The sequence below is a fragment of the Festucalex cinctus genome, chromosome 11, assembly GCF_051991245.1.
Source record: "Festucalex cinctus isolate MCC-2025b chromosome 11, RoL_Fcin_1.0, whole genome shotgun sequence".
Classification (NCBI taxonomy): domain Eukaryota; kingdom Metazoa; phylum Chordata; class Actinopteri; order Syngnathiformes; family Syngnathidae; genus Festucalex; species Festucalex cinctus.
In genome coordinates, this window is record NC_135421.1 from 12,993,715 (window position 1) to 13,011,062 (window position 17,348).

Below are 17,348 nucleotides of genomic sequence, written 5' to 3' on the forward strand. Positions count from 1 at the left end.
GTCGCGTGCACGTGCGGGACATTGCATGTCTTCCTGACATAAAAACAACACAGATGTTGCACATTAAGGCCTCACGCACACACAGACAACAGCACCATTGTGCGTGGAAATGCCTAATGAACGGCACACTTTCTTTCTCAATGGACTGTTTGAGTGTGTGTTTGTGTCCACCTGTGCGCGTGTGTGCGCTTCAGTTTCTGTGTGCGTCAATGTGTCATCGTCATTAACACTTCCTCTCTCTCGCTCCCCATTCCTCTCTCTCTCCACAGCTGAGTGAGCAGCGAGACGCTCCGAGGAAGCGAGCTGCCTCTCCTAATCATTATCCCTGCTCTCCAGTCAAGCCCTGCTCCCCCGCCGCGCTCTGTCCGCCCCCGCCGCAGCCCCAGGCCAACGGTAGAGCGGGCGGCGTCCCGCCAGAGGTCATCGGGGCGCACCGGATGCCCGCCGCAGACGCCCCGGTGGTGCGGCCCATCCCGCCCGAAGCCCGCCGGCTGATCGTCAACAAGAATGCTGGCGAGACGCTCCTCCAGAGAGCGGCGCGTCTGGGCTACGAGGTAATGGGAGGAGGAGGAGGAGGGGGGGGGGGGTCTGTAGCTCAGCTACACGCGCCTCTCGGCACATTTTACACTTCGCCTCGTTTCCCGTCTTCACTTCCTCTCTGCTTAAATTGAGCTCATTTTCTCGCCCCGCTTTGTTCCTGTCTGCTACGCGGCTCCACGCCGATTTTCAAAATTGTTTCTCTCCTTGCGTCCGTCCTCCTTTTTCTATCTTCATCCTTCTATTTATCTTCCATCGCTATCACCGGAGTGCAGGCTCCCCCCCACAAAATTTCTCTCTCACTCTTTCGCTCTCTGTCTCTCTGTTCTCTCTCTCTCTCTCTCTCTCTCTCTCTCTCTCTCTCGCTCTCTCTTTCTGTCTCTCTCTCTCTCGCTCTCTCTTTCTGTCTCTCTCTGTTCTCTCTTTCTCTCTCTCTCTCTCTCACTCTCTCAGGTTTCCGCTTGTTCCCTCCCCCTTCTTTCCTCTCAGCGCTCTTTCTCTTCCTCTCTTTGTGACTCAGATTGTCGTTGGCACCCCGCGAGCGCACACACACGCTAAACCACCCCCCCCCCCCTCCTCCACCTCTCCGCACCCCCCCCCCCCCCCCCCCCCCCTTCTCTCGCCTCGCTCCGCTCTCACATCTCATTAATTTTTCCGTGAGGCGAAGTGTGACACACACACACACACACACACACACACACACGGACGCAGGCACACATACACGCACTCGTGTGCACGCTCGCGCGCGGACGGCATCGGCGGAATCATTATACGGAGAAGAGCGGAGATGCTCGCTGCCTCTCTCGCTTTCTCTCGTGCATCCGGACTTCTTTTATTCCTTACCGCGCTGCTTTCTGGCAGTCGCCCCACAGCACAGCGCAAGACAAGAATCTCCCATCGCTCCCAAAGCTTTTAGAAAGACCGGTTTTCCCACCTAAGAGCTTGGCGCCAGGTGGTGTTTAACGCGAAGGCGCCCTCATCAGCTTTGGCAGCCTCTCCGTCTCCGCTGCGATGCGGATTTCGCTCTGTTCGTGACGCAAATTCCCAGCTTGCCAGAACAACAACAAGGTAGAGGAACCAGAACGCAGCAATATAAGTCAACATTCAGTTGTTTAGCGTTCACATGTTGACACACAGCGAGCTCTGGTTTTGTGGGTCAGCACTCAATCATGTCAACATGTGAGTGTGGTCAAGTTGAAAGAAATTGTAAGCCCAATTTCCAGTGCCAAAATGTTACACTTTTTAGCTCAGTTCTTGGATGGTATACTTTTTTGCAAAAATTTTGTGGAAGGTTCCAAAATAGATAATTTCTACCCTATTGTTGTGTAGGTTGGTACCAAAGTAGCTCAATGTGCGACAGATGTAATGCAGAGTTTTCCCGGGTAAAACTTGGTAAGCCTGGTGGTCAGGGACAGACTGGGAATAAAATTTGGCCCGTTAAATATTCGTCAGCGGTGGTTGTGGACAAGGAACGACATACGATGAATCTTCATCATGCAGGGGGGTTAAGAAAAGCCTGACGATGCAACAAACCTATAAAACACTTGGGCAAAACCCCTGTACTGTATTGTTCAACAGCGCCTCCAGTGGTTTTAGCCAAGTACTGCACTTCATTGTGCCTCAGTTGCTTCAAGACACGAATCAATTTGATTTAAATGATCGATTAATCAATTTTCAGCTCATCTTTAGAAAAAAATAAATTCCTTGATTGGTAAATTTATAAAAATAAAGTCCTTTCCGAAAACAATGGGAGTCAGATTAGCTCTTACTGTGTGTAACTTGTGTATTACATATGACATTTGGCATCTACGGAAGCGTATTGCATTCACTTGGAAAAAAAAATAAAATCCTGTTTTTCTGACTGTTTTTGGGAGCTTTGTTTTATTGAGTATTGTTTTTTTTTTATTATTTTGTTTTTTCTGAATGTTTTTTTTTTCTGTCATAAAAAAAATCCAAAAAACAAAAAAAAAAATATTCCGAAAAACAGAAAAAAATCATTATTCCGACAAACGGGGGGAATTACTCCGAAAAACAGGGGGAAAACATTATTCCAAAAAACAGAAACAAAAATTATTCCGAAAAACAGAGCACCAACTTCTGTTTTTTGGAGTAATTTTTTTTGGGACCTCTGAACTCCAAGTGACTTGTTTCAGACCACTGACCTGTATTTATGACTGGATAGCCGAAAGACCATACACGCCAGTGCAAGCCGTTGAAGTCACAGGGCGGCCATCTTAGTGAATCTTATTTATTTTATTTTTTTTCCCCCTCTCAAGTGAATGCAATACGCTTCTGTACGCATCATTAGGGACTTAATATAGTTTTTAACAAATTACTTTATTACGCTACAACAAATCCTTCCAAACTTTGCTGAACGAAACCACTAGGTGGGTTCGCGTGCACTTGACGTAAATCGAGCAAAGTCCGCACGTTGCCTTTTAATTAAACCCGGATGGCCCTTTGTCTCTCGCCTTCTCCCCTCCTCCTCCGCCCTTTGCGCTCCGCGCCTCTTGACAGATTTTCCAAATTGATTTATTGATCGGCGCAGTTTAATGCCTCCTCAGCTGCGCCGCGTGTCCGCTCGCTCGCTCGCTCGCTCGCTCTGCCTCTGCGCTTTCCATGCGTACTCTCGCGTGTGCAATATCTTTAATCACCAGCAGAGGCATCTTCGCCAAACTGTAAGTAGGTGTGCGCGTTGCTCATTAACCGGTTGCTTTATGGTCACACGCACATTCAGACACACATTTATGATGATTAGGCGCGTGTGCGTCATGATGTGTGTGAGTCAGAGTGGGAGAGCGGGCGGCGGAGAGTGTGAATGAGAGGTAAGCGCTGGGAGTATAATCGCGTTCTAATGGCCCTCTAATGTGCCGTGGTGACTGCGGTTAGCGACGGCAGCAGCAGCGGCGGCTGTTCTTCCTTCCTTCCTCGCACACAAACACGGGGAGCGGTGCGGCGGCGGCGAGCGGCAGCGGGGCGCAGTCAGCCGTGCGGGAGAGAAGCTGGCTCGTCTCTGTGATTTATGTGTCTCTCTCAAACGTTTTATTCCCCTCCCGCTTCTTTCTCTTTTTTTTCCACTCAACACCCGTGCCCCCCACCCCGCCATCCCTCACAAACCCCCACCCCCCTCCACCCCCTTTAGCATTTTTTTCCCTTTCCTGCGTGCCGAGAGGGGGGAGGAGAAAACCTGAGACTACACAAACAAGGCACTGGCCGCTGCGCAAACAACACCCCCGCCTTCCCCTCCCTCCCTTTCTTTTTTTTTTCTCGCTGCCTCTCAGGAAGCGCGTCTCTCACTGCCTGCGTGTGATAAGCCTGGGGCAGACCCCTGGGGCTCCCACACGCACGCACACACCGATTTATGCATAGTGCCTCACACACACAAACACACGAGCATACAAGCCTGTAGATGCACAGTGCTTGTCCCGTACTGGTGTTTTAGTGCCGCAAGCTCCAGGCTTATCACACGCAGGCAGCGAGATATAAGGGCCTGGGAGACAGTGACACAAACGCACGTACACAACTCACATTTGCTGATTAGTGTGACACACGGAGCGGCGCCAGTTATGACCTAATAAGCGCACGTACAGTCACGCCGGCGTGCTCTTCTGAACAGGCCGCACGGAATGACTGATGTTATAAAAATAAATGAGGAGAAAAAAAAACACGCTATCGCACACTCACACACACCTGCACATGCAAATTCATAATCATCTTAGGTGCACGCACACTCATTTACACACACAGTAGCATGTGCGCACACACGCATAATTTAAGACGCGTGCACACGCTCCCGATGCCCGGGCGACACCGCGCATATATTCATGTTCGTTTAGTTTCGCGCTCCGTGCCGGCGCACATGAAAGCCCACTCGCTCGCTTCTTCCCTCCCTCGCTCCCCTTTCTATTCGCTCGCTCCCCCACCCCACCGTCTGCCTCGCTCGCTCGCTGGCGGAGCATTTGAAATGGTAATGAGCAGAGATGCTGCGGATGTCTTCATCCCTCTCTTCAACCAACCAACCAACCAACCAACCCGCCAACCAACCCCACGTCCGACACCCCCACCCCCATCTCTGCCTGTGCCGGGTCCTCCAACAGGCCCCCTTGCTTCAGCCCATTGAAAGGCAGGATAAAGGTGCAATCTGTCATTTATTCTCCTCACATAAATCATGTCTGATTTTCTCTCCTCAAGCCGGCATACGAGGGAAGCTGGATTGCATTTTAAATACCCGGCGCATTTATAATCGGCAAAACTGGGGAATTGAGGGGTGATTTGGACTGTTTGCTTGAGGAGATAAATAGAGGGAGTTTGCACGCAGAGTTGTGGGCCTCTAACCCAACCTCAGATTGTCACGGAAGTATTAAACGTTAACGGTGGCCTTCCAGGACGCTCATAGCAGGATGAGCCATGTTGCGTAATGTACCGTGTCGATAAAAACGCAATACAAGTGCACACCATTTATCATTTTCCATTGAAACTAGTAATGCACAAACTCCAAGTTGGAAAAGTGCCCCTTGTCGATATGTCACAACTTTACCAAGTTGCAATAATCTGATGGCACCCTGGAAAATGACACCAGTTAACTATTGGGACGTTACATTTACGTTTCTAAATGGAAAAAAAAACAATTTAAAAATGGCAACAAACGTGAGTTTCTCAAAAAAAGAAAAATATTATCACTTGCTTGTATACAATAAAAACATTTGTCATCAACTACTGGCCTTTCTTGAACAAAAGCCTGAATACACAAACAAGACAAGTTTCTGAACATTCTAAGCATTATTGCTTGTACCCAATAAAAACAAAAACATGCCAAATGCTTTGACATAATTTTTAGGAGATTCTTTTTGTTGACATCTAGAAAATCCGTTGCGTTTTTGCTAGCTTGTCATGTCAATGTTTCTGAAATGTATCTGGAGTTATTTGCTATCAATTTAAAAGGATTGGTTCTGCATGAAAATTGGTATGAACCTGGGTTTTTTGGTTTTGGATAGAATTCAGTTTTTACAGTGGCAACCTAACCCAAAATTGTTTGCAACTCAGAACACATTCTAGTCTGTCACAATATACAATAGCAGGGTTTCCCCCTGTGTTTTATAAGCCTGGCGGTCTGCCAGGCTTTTCTTGCTCCCGCCACCACCCAACCCTCCTGCCAGGCTAAGTGTCAACCCCCCACTACATCCCACCCATCGATGGAAAAATAATCACTGCATGTCTCCAGCCGCCGTCATCCGCACAAATATTTTCCCGGGCCCTCGTTTGTTTGTTTGTTGGCTTAGCAAGTTTTCTGACGGAAACCCCAAATCAGGGGTGTCAAACATATATAATTAATCAGCTGACCACAATCAAAACATATAAATTTGTAATTTCACAAGCAGTCCTCAGATGAGCAATGCAACTTGTACGGGGCATCGTCGTTATAGTTTGTTTAATTATTATTTTATTTATTTATTTGTTTTTTTAAATCATAGACCAACATAAACGTGTTAAAGATGACACAAATTCAATGACTGGCAACACAATTAGATATGACAAGGATTAACGTCCTATAACATAATTAACTGCGCCACGCAATGCATTCTGGGAACAATATATATGCAAAACGGGTAGATTTAACACGTCCAGAACTCTGTTGCCGTGTTCCATTTTCATTTGTGTTATTTTTTATTACAGTTGACCTCTGTAATTTAGGGCTGGTCCACGAAAATCTGCGTATAAATGATGGCAATCGTTTTTAAGTTATATACCGTTATTTTCCCGATGTGGCCCACTTGGTAATATATTTTCCTCCATGCGGCCCCTGAGCTAACATAAGTTTGACACCCCTGCCTTAAATAGTTGTTATAATTATTTTTTTATGAAAAGCACTTCCTGGCCATAAATATAAATCCATTAATAGAAAAAAAAAAAAAAAAACATATGAAAAGTGTTAATTTGATCGTCCCTGCTGCATGACATCGTATTCTTACTCCACTTGTCATCTCGAAATGTCATGCAAAAGAATATCGGGGCTACCAAACAAGGATTAGCTTTTGTTGCCAGACCGGCTGCCACATTATTTCATTATATATTTTTTTTCATCTACGTAATACTTTATGACGTGAGCTCCAAAGTGGGATATGTCCTACTTCCTGGCAGACTCTGAATGCAGCCTTAGCCGCTGATGTAAGAGAAGGTTATGCGGAGGTGGTACCTGATGACGCTAACGGTCCCTTGGATTAATGAGCTTTATACAGTCCCCGCTCATTAGGATTGTCCCGCATTCGCCGCTAGCTTGCTAGCTTGGCTGTTCAAGTATAGTCACATTAACGAGACACAAGCATCAGGCTTGTTTATTTCATTTTTTAATGTTTGTTTTGCTCGGTTTATTATAGTTAGTTGTTTTTAAGAAGGGGTGAATTTATTGCAAGTGTGTATTATACTCAGGAGGCCTGATTATCCATTTCTGACTTTATTAGCAAAAACATTCAAGCTTTCCGGGCATGTGGCCCTGCTCCATCAGGCCTAGCACGAGCGTCGCCCAAAGAGAACGCACACACAAACATCTGCTTGCATGCGTGGCGCGTAAGCGGGCCCGCGCTGCAAGGGGTTAAATGTCTGAGTGATGCATTGATTGCAGGCGAGCGCAGGGAAGCATTCTAGAGAGGGAGATTAGAGGACGGAGGGAAAGCGGCGGTGGAGGAGGAAGCGGGGGGAGGCGGGGGCTGCTGGGAAGGGATGTGTGTGCGTATGTGTGTGCGCACGCGCCTCATTATACTGCGGAGATGTGTGTGTGCGCGTATCTGGCGGGAAGCCGGGGCTCTCGTGCTAAGCTCCTCGCTCTCTCCCAGCGATATTAAACACGGCTCCAGAGGTTTAGCGCTACACCTCCTCCGCAGCCACACGCTCATCAGCAGCACGTAAACACACACACACACATATAAGCGAGCTGCATATCAACACTGTCGTCGTCAGCCTCATACGTGCACGCACGCACACACACGTGGAATCCCCAGAGGGGCGCTTCGGCACAGCGCTCCTGAATCTCTCTCCAGCAGGCAAACGGAATTCTGGCAGCGGGTGAAAACCAGTTGGCGCGTCACTCCTTCCTCCCTTACTCTCACACTTTTTCTTGCACACACTTGTTCACTTCTTTTCCCGGTATCTCCCTCCCTTCCTCCTTCCACAGCCCGGATCGTCCTCTAAATCACTCTTATCGGCACACGCACCCGCACACACATTTTGGACCGCCACCCACGACAAGCCCACCCTTTCATCTCTTGTTATTGTCAGCTGTGGCCCAGCGGACGGGCCCGGCAGATCTCATCCGCAGACTCATTAATCTGTCATCTGTCGGGGTGTTGCCTTCGCCGCCGCGGCCCTCCTTCCGCCCGCTCCATTCCCCCCCGCCAGTCAAGTCAACCCCCACCCACCCCAACCCCCCTTCCTCCTTCCGTCCCTCCAAGCCGCCCTTTCGCGCAAATGGGGAGCGAGCGAGATAAACACTTGGAGCAGCTGGAGGGCGAGAATTAGCATAGAAATGGAAGTTTGGAGTCATTCCCCAGGTTCACAGAAGGGAGGTCTCGGCGGCGGGCTGTTAGAGGGACAGCGCATATATACGAATATATGGATGCACGTGGGTGACATAATTAAAAGCCTAATTTAGAAAAATCTCAATAAACGCGGCAGCTCCTATTTGCTTTGCATATCTCCTCTAAGGTTCTTATCAGAAGAGAACGCCCCCCCCCCCCCTCCCCCCCCCCCCCCCCCACACACACACATCCCACCCCTTCTCGCCATTTCCTCCGTTTAGTAGCAGCAGACACCACGGCGGTCCAATAAAAACCAGCCCGTCTATTTTTCTGCTGGATGCCGGCTGTCGCGGCCCCGAGACCAGAGAAAACATTTCCAGCTCTTGAGTGCTTCCATCAAATCTCTTTGTTCCGCCTCCATGACGCCACGCTCGCTGCCCGGGCCCCGCCGCGACCGTCTCCGCACGCGCGCACGCCTTCGGAATCTGGCAGGAGACACGTCGTTGAGTCATACTCGGTCTCCTGGCCTCGTTTGCCGCCAGCTGCAGCATTATGGAGCGCTTGTGTGCGAGTTTTATGTTAGTCCGGCGCAGGAACACGCTCATTTCCCCTTCCCCCCTCCTCCCTCTTCCCCTAATTTGGCTGCCACAGGAAACTTTATATGCTAGAAGCCGTCTGTCTTTGTACGACTCTGTTGTTTTTCCCCTCCCGTACTGAAGCGTCGTGCTTGTGTTGGCTCCCTACAGGAGGTGGTGCTCTACTGCCTGGAGAACCGAGTGTGCGAGGTGAATCACCGAGACTACGCCGGCTACTGCGCCCTCCACGAGGCCTGCGCCCGCGGCTGGCTCAGCATCGTCCAACACCTGCTGGACTACGGCGCCGACATCAACTGCAGCGCGCAAGACGGCACCAGGTACGGCCGCCCAAATCGGAAGCGCCGGCGTAATGCGAACGTGTGGCCTCTTTAGCATGCGCCAGTGTGGGCTGTCAGGGCTGATGCTCATGTCACGTAACGCGTCACTTGCGTGATGGATTTTGATCGTTTCTTGCCAAGGGCGTCATTGTGACACACGAACTCCGCAGGTTGGAACTTGAAGCTGGCAACATGATATTCCTTCAGAGACTTTGCTCGCTAGATGAGATGTATGTGAAATGAAGCCGTTTTTTTTTTTTTTTCCTTGATGAATATGAATCCAGTTCATCCGTTTTAGCCACAAGACCAACTTGCCTTCAGGCACAGTTCATATACTGAAGCATAGTTCAGAAACTGAAGCAATATTTGCCTGAAAATGTTGAGTAAAGTTCTTCTGTGTTTCCCTTAGTGAGTGAAAGCTTGCCGCTTTATTTTGGTAGTGAGGTGTTTTTTATTTAAACTAAGAAAGGATGATACCCGGCCTTATTTGAAGGTATCAGTAGCACTTGTGACAGTGGGTGATACCAGTGTAGCCATTTTAGGATCAGCAACTAGAGAATTTGAAATCAGAAGAATAGAAAATTGCCATTAATTTTGTGCAATTTTTCATTTCATTTAACCTTTATTAAACCAGGATAGTCCCGTTGAGATTAAAAACCTATTTTTCAAGGGAGTCCTGGCCAAGAGGCAGCAAAACAGTTTACATTACAGTTACAAATAAAAGTTTCACTTACAATCACAAATTATATAAAACAGTTACAAATCAATGAGGCCGTCTCAAGTGCTCTTAATCTGGATCTAAATCAATTTTAGGAATTTAAAGGGATACTTGACTCGTTAAGTCATTTTTAGCAGTAAAATGTTCTCTCCAGAATTAATTTGATAATTTAACTCATTTGCTCCCAAAAACGCATAAATACGTTCTATTTTAAATATTACTAGGCTCCTAAAGACACATTTATACGTTATTTTTATGCTAGAGCATACAGAAGGCTTTGATGCAGCCTCTGAACTAAAGAGAATACTTGAAGCAATGGTAATTACAAAAACGTCCAGCAGGTGGCAGCAGAGTATAAGAGATCAACCAGAGCCATGTTGCAAAAAGCTCTTTCCCCACTGTTTTAAACAGATTTGTGAATGATGAAAGTTAGCTATATTCTAATGGTAGTTGCTGCAAAACAAACTGATACAATTATACTTTTCGTGATGGAAGAAGAGACTCTGGTCTTTCTGTTGGTAGGTTCCATGTTTTTATAGCAATAGAACACAATATTCTGTGGGCCTTGCAAAATCAGTCCAAATCCAGTAAAACAGTCGGAGCGAAGGGGGTTGCTTTAGTGCAAATAGCTGGAAGTGAATGAGTTAATTATTTTTAATGGACAATTAATACCAAAAACTATTTTTTTTTTACACTTTCTGTCAACTGAAGATGACATCACCTGTGCTGAGGAAGTAGGTAATGACCAATTATGGCTCAGTTTACTGGCCAAACGCAGAAAACAGGTGAGCCATGATTGGTCGTTACCTACTTCCTCAGCAGTAAGTGGAAAAAAAATAGTTCTTAAAGGTATTAATTGTACATGGAAAAATAATGAAGTTGTCAAATCACATTCTGGACAAAGTTTATATTTGACTGCTGAAAGTGGCTCAATGAGTCAAGTATCCTTTTAAAGGTCTTTCTTTAATATATATTTAGGTCAGTTTTTTGGGTGGAAATTTTATGTATCCACAGTACAAGTGGAATCGAACATCCCTATTTTTTTTGTTTGTTTGTTTAACAACAGCCTTGTAAAAGATCCAATGATAATACTTTGTGCTATGTGTGCAGAACACAGGTTGCCATTTTCTTCGGTTCAAATTTTGTAAGTTTAAAACTTCTTTCAATCTCATCATGGGCAAAAGATGGTGTCTTGTTCTATTTTAGCACTGACACAACTGTAATTTGTCAACTTCTCCACTTAGTAGGGCGACTACACTTGAATCTGCTTTTATCAAAATGGCCTACACGTGAAAGTTAGTTGAAATGATTGCACTTGTGTTTGTAGACCCATTCACGACGCAGTGGAGAACGACCACCTGGACGTGGTGCGCGTCTTGCTGTCTTACGGTGCCGACCCCACCTTGGCAACATACTCTGGCCGGGGCCTCCTCAAAATGACCCACAGTGACATCATGGAGCGCTTCCTCACCGGTAAGATATTTTTTCCTGGCTCTTAATATGTTTTATGCAGCCCCACTAGTCTAAACAAAATATTATGTTCATGGAATATGAGCATATTCCAGTCGTTTGTATCCATCTCATTGGGCGGCCATTTTGCCACTTGCATCAATGACCAACCATGGCTCACCTGTTGTCTGAAGCTGAGCCATGATTAGTTGTTACCGTAGCAACTGTGATGCCATTTCATTCGACAGCAAGTGGCAAAATGGCCGCCCCTTGGGGTGCCAAAGAGATGATTCAGAAAAAAAAAATGCACAACAATCCTCACAGTTGTGGACACCCTACTGGCAAAGGTTTGACCTTGTCTTACAAAGTGCTGGAAGGTAGGACAGGAAATAAACTGGGTAAGGGGTTGCTTTTGGGTGGTACACGCAGGTGACGAGGGTTCGAAATGTTAAACAGCTGCTCAGCAGCAGCCAGTCCCCGAAGGCCCCGCTCATGTTTGCAGCTCTTTCAGCGCCTCGACCCCTGCGCAACCTGTTGCTCCGAGCCCCACTTTGCAAATCCTCACCCGCCGCTCCCCATTTTCCGCCCCGCGCTCGCCTGCGGCCGTCAGCAGACGTGTCAGGCGCTGTCAGCCCATCTCTCCCCTCCGGCGACAAACCCCCCCTCCCCCCTACCCTCCCTCGACCACCTGTTAGACAAGGGAGTTTGCCTCTGAGCTCCTCGATCTGTGGTTACTTAGCAACGCCAACTGTGTTTGCTCAGCGTACGTGAGGAAATGGGCTTCGCTCCGGCCCGGAGACTTTGCTTTTGGAGTGCGTGTTAGGGCCCGTGTGCGTCTCTCCCAGGTAACTTGAGACGGGGAGAATGGGACTCGGCTGTTGCCGGCGCTTAACGACAGGTTGGACTCATTCAAATGGATTTCATCGGGGTGAAAACACAAGAGAAAAGGTGAAGCTGTGGCTTTTTCCCCATCAGATGTCAAGGGTAATACTTGATCAAATATGATGGAAAATATGTTTATTAGGGATATTCAGGCCGATTATCAGTGCTGTTATTTGGCATTTTAACAAATATCAGCATCGTTTTTATGACGAATCCGAAAGTCGATAAAGTTGGCATCTCACTGAGCAGTGAATGCTTGTGAATCTAGCAAATTTTGGGTTTTAATCAGGATTTGTAAGATGTTCACAGATAGTTTTAACTTTTCGCAAAAACATTTTGAACATATTCTGTCTGTAAAGATCATCTGAAACCTTTTACGAACCCTGGCAAGCCCCCTCCCCCCCAAATTAGCTACATTTGCATGCATTTGTCGCTCAGTGAGATACAGGGAACTTTTCATTTATAAATTTATTTATATTGCCACTTTATGAAAATGATGCTGACACTGGGAACTCCCTGCACTTATTAAGCAAAAATAAAATTAAGAAATTAAGTTGAAATTTTGGAAAACTTTACTTACAGTAGAAAACTTCAGAGAACTATTTACTTGCTTAGTTTTTAATTTAGCTTAACACAAGCTGATGACTCTGCAAGCAGTTTTTGTTAGAAATTTTAAACAAAGCTGTCAATTGTTGATATGTTTTTAAATAAAAAAAAAAAAGTAACATTTTAAAAATTTGACACTTCAGCTTGAAATATCTGTTATCGGTCTCCTATCGGTAAAAAACGTATCGGCCTATCACTAATGTTATGTTGTGAGCATTTGGAGGGTTAAAAGTTTTGGGGCTCACACGCGGCCGAATGTGGTCCGCAGGCCTTGGGTTGGCCACCCCTGTTTATAGAGAGACGGCTGCAAAAAGGCGGTGTTGAACTTTGATAAGAGCGTGGACACGTAGATCGATGCCTGACGGTCGAGCGAGCGAGCGAGAGTGAGCGAGCGATGGCCGCCCTCCCTCCACCTGGTCCCACTCATCTGGAGGCCGTTAATCCCTCCAAACACACGCCAGACGCCCCACGCCTCAGCGCTGGCACAAAGCCCGGCTCTGATTCGCCGAATGTGCGTGCGTGTGCTGAACACACACTTTGCTCTCGCCGCGAGTGCGCGTGTGTATGTGTGTGTGCGTGTGCGCTCCCCAGCAAAACTGTGTGTGGTTCTTGTTCCTGGCAGCCGTCTGCAGCCCCGCTCTGAACTGAGCCAGCTTTAACCCAGCAGAGACAGTCGCTCCCTCCCCCGTGGTGAAGCTGCTGGCCCCTGACCATTAGCCCCCCCTCGCCCGCCTCTGCTCCACCACTCCACACTCCCCTAACACGTCCTCTCCGCTCCCCCCCTCCCCCTCCTCCTCCTCCTCCTCTTTTACTGCCGTTTATCCATTCGCCGCTCTTGTCTCCAAGGGCAATTGTTTGCCTCGTTGCCTGTCCCCACGGGCTCCGGCTGGTGAGTCACATGCTCCTCTCCTCTCTCCATAGATTATTTTGCTGACCTTCAGGGCCGCGCAGATGACGACCCCGGAGTTTATTGGGAATTCTACGGCAGCGTTGTGTGTGGTGAGTACTGATCACAACGATCCCTTTCAATCACAATGTAGAAAAGCTTTTTTTTTTTCTTCTTTTTTTTTGCCCCCCACCTTTTTCCATTGTCAGTTTTCTGGACTGAAGCAGAAACGGGTGGTTGGGTTGAGTCGATCTGGCAATTTTCTGCCTTCAGAACTAATATGAGAGCAGTAACAGAAGCCCCTTTCACGCTGACTGTAAAAGCCAGTATTTATCTGTTGAGATTCTATATAGACGTCACCCATACGCACTCGTCGACAAATTCGACCCGATCGCATCTTTACACTGCCTTAAAAGTCGACATGTTTCAGCCGTGTTGCTGTTCTGTATGCAGTGTTCCTCTGCATATTCGGGATTCAACACTCAAATTCACCTATTTGCATTGTTTTTTTAACTTCTCCTCTATTGACTAAAAAAAAACAAAAAAAAAACTCGCCTATTCACTGTTTTTGTGCTCTTTCTGAAATACCCTAAGTTACCACAAGATAGCACCAAAACCTAAGACCTACCCCAGTCTAATAAGAAAGTAGTGCTTTGGTGCCATCTTGTGGCATCTAGATGCCAAGAAACTTGACCTTCTGCTAAACAGGCCTAAGCCCTGTCTAATAAATAGTAGTGATCTCATGCCATCTTGATTAACCTAAGCTTCTATTAGACAAGACCTAGCCCAGTCTAATAAAAAAAGTGTTTTAGTGCCATCTTGATTACAAGGAACTTGAGCTTCTAATAAAACAAAACAAAAAATAGTGCTTTGGTGCCATCTTGCAGCATCTCGATGCCAAGAAACTTGAACTTCTGCTAAACAGGCCTAAGCACTGTCTAATAATAACAATAAAAAAAAAAAAGTAGTACTTTAGTGCCATCTTAATTATAAGGAACCTGAACTTCTATTAGACAAGCCTTAGCCCTGTCTAATAAAAAGTAGTGCTTTGGTGCCATTTTATGGGTTTTTTTCATTCAACTTTTGCTCTTGACAGTAGAGCTGGGTCCCTATTATTGTGAACAAGTGTAACAACGTTTACCTGACAATTTTGCACAATTTTTGAATCTTTGGCGGTAGTATCACAGGTGTAACTCAATGCCCTTTCCCACTACCTTTAAAAGTATGATATATCATTTTTTTATTATTATTATTATTATTATTTTAAATATGCAAGTGTTGACAATATTTTGTGTAAAATGTGAATTTGGGTCACCTGCGACGCTGCCATTCACTAAATCTTTGTATGAAAAAGTGTGTCCCGAGATATTAGCTCACCTTTATTTTGCACATTTCAGAGTCTGCCGAGGAGGGCGGAGCCTACGACATTCTGGCCGACCCGCCGGGCCCTGACGAAGACGAGGAGGACGACAAAAGGGAGGTGTTTGAGTTTGAGTTCTCCGACCGGCCCCTGTTGCCGTGCTACAACATCCAGGTGTCCGTCTCTCATGGGTGAGCGTCTCGCCATTCCCAAGTGTTTGGAATAATGCCGCACTTTTTGCCGTAAGAAATACAATTTGGAGTGCACATTACAATGGAGTTGTACATCATCGTCACCAGATTCACTTTTTGGACATCTCTAAAAAAAAATTCCAACCAGGACTTTATAAGCCACATATTGGCACGTATTCTAGATGTATGTCGGTAGTTTCAGTGCACTGGTCAGCTGCTCAGTCACTGTTGATGCAGACATTGGGCCGTTTACCTGTCAGTCATTATACGCAGCACTTGGATTGGTCGTGATGTCACTTAGATTGTGTTTTGTCATTACTTGCACAGCCAATGATTAGCCTCCAAAGTTGTTTACATGCATGTTCTGGAAGATTGAAAGTGTAATGTTGTTAAAAACTGACTTTTTAGTTGTATTTTTTTTGTTTATCTGTGCCTATTAAAATGAATAGTTTTGTTTGTTGTACCAACAATTGATTTATAAAAAAAAGAAAAAAAAGGTAAACTTAATTTTAAAATACTTAAACGTCAGCATATCTTCAGATTTTGGAATTTAAAATGAACTTTAATTCATTTCACATTTTTAAATGAAAACAATTTAAAATCTTAAATGTATTAATTGTTTCAAACTTTTAAAGTAGAAATATTTTGATTTCAACTTGTATATTATAATCATAGAATAAGTTTAACTTGCAAAATCATTTCTCATTACGATAAAAAAAGTTACTTTTTAATTTAAAATTACTTTTGAATAAATCAATTTCAGATTTTTTTTTTAAACTTTAAAATTAAAACTAATTTACAGTTACACTGTTGGAATATGTGGTTTTTGGCATCGTTTTGCCACATCAATACCACCTTCTACTGTTTTTGTGGGAAGTAACTCCAAAAAGTACAGAAATATTGTAATGCATACTAGTAAAGTATAATCAATTACTTTGAAATGACATGACCTTGTAAAATATGTAGTTACGAAGAAGTGGCCATTTCTCATCTCTCTTTTTTTCCAGGCCTAGGAACTGGCTGCTCCTGTCCGATGTGCTCCGCCGTTTGCGCATGTCGGCCCGCGGCTTCCGGCAGGCCTTTCCCCACATGGAGGTGGTGACGGTATCCGAGGCCGAGTTCTACCGGCAAGCCTCGCTGTCGCAGCTCTTTTCGTGCCCCGAGGAGCTGGAGGGCTTCCAGCCGGACAGCAAGGAACTGCTGGACCTGGTGGAGGACAGCGCCGAACTGGCCGCCCTGCTGGGCTCCACGCTGGAGTGCCTGGACGACCGCTGGGAGCAGGCCAGGGACAAACTGAAGGACAGGATCAAGGCGGCCGGCCAGGTGGGCCTCATCTTTAACCCGGCTCACAACAAGCACTGACCTTCTCCACCCTCTCGGCCTGCAGTTGGCTTTCCTAACCGTCGGGAGTCAGTTAGCTGCCCGGAGTTCCCCGCCCGGCACTGTACATAGAAAGACTTTTGGACCTGCTGGCTGACCCGGCCTGTGTTAGCTTAGCCATACGCTTGACTCTCAATAACTGATGGTCGTATTTTTTATAAATTATTATATGTAAAAATAAATCTAAATAAATATATGTATGTACATATACACGTGTGTGCGCGTGAGTGTGTGTACATAGTTTTCCTCTCCCGTCTTTCTGATAACCAGCGCGTTAGCGCAGCACATTGTGCATGTGTGCTATTGAATGTGCTATATGAGTTCACAGGGAGCACATGATGTACAATTCTTTTTGTTGTATCTTTTTTTTTTTTTTTTTCATTTTGTATTGTTCAAATTGTGCTTCCTGTCCTGTCTGTAATTTAACACACGGAGCTACAGCGTTGATTGTATAATAAAGTTTTATTGTAATACTGATCTTCACCCTTTGGCAAAGAGCTTGTGTATATATCTAACAGTGAGGCTACTGCAGTAAATCAAACTTTTTTTGGGTGTTCATTTTGTTTTGTTTTAACTTTGTAATTAAAAAATCTCCTAATTTGTATTTATATTTTACAAAAAGAAGTTGCTTTAAAAAAAATAAATATACAAACTGCAAGATGAAATGTGTGTGCTGCTCTTTTAATTGTGAGGTTACGTTTAGCGTTGGAGAGACTAAATGGAACTAAATGAATTGGGTGTCAATGTCAAATTAAACCGTTTAGCCAAATTGTCCGCGACGACGTAATCCTGCATTGCCATCTCTCGGAATACATGTGTATTGTGAGCTGCACTTTGTCTCTGCAGCCCACCAACACGCGGCAAACAATTTATTGCAGACCTGCAGCGCCACCAAATGGCAAAATTGGTCATTGC

General features: G+C 45.8%; 2 protein-coding genes across 4 annotated transcripts in view; both read left to right on the forward strand.

Annotated features, from left to right (window-relative positions):
* Positions 1-17,348, forward strand: part of LOC144030069 (sentrin-specific protease 7) — a 62,559-nt gene that overhangs the window by 12,454 nt on the left and 32,757 nt on the right. The window lies entirely within an intron of this gene.
* LOC144030515 (BCL-6 corepressor-like) lies at positions 252-17,098 on the forward strand. Its single transcript, XM_077536894.1, has 6 exons — positions 252-554; positions 8,795-8,961; positions 11,007-11,152; positions 13,538-13,615; positions 14,900-15,053; positions 16,061-17,098. The coding sequence occupies exons 1-6, from the start codon at positions 438-440 to the stop codon at positions 16,413-16,415; spliced, it is 1,017 nt and encodes a 338-aa protein (XP_077393020.1). The 5' UTR covers positions 252-437; the 3' UTR covers positions 16,416-17,098.

Bases quoted from the DNA above. Each gene is read 5' to 3' on its own strand.
- LOC144030515 (XM_077536894.1), top strand. From the start codon at position 438: ATGCCCGCCGCAGACGCCCCGGTGGTGCGGCCCATCCCGCCCGAAGCC. The intron at 8,962-11,006 runs GTACGGCCGCCC...TTGTGTTTGTAG, and splicing joins AGCGCGCAAGACGGCACCAG to ACCCATTCACGACGCAGTGG. The intron at 13,616-14,899 runs GTGAGTACTGAT...TGCACATTTCAG, and splicing joins CTACGGCAGCGTTGTGTGTG to AGTCTGCCGAGGAGGGCGGA.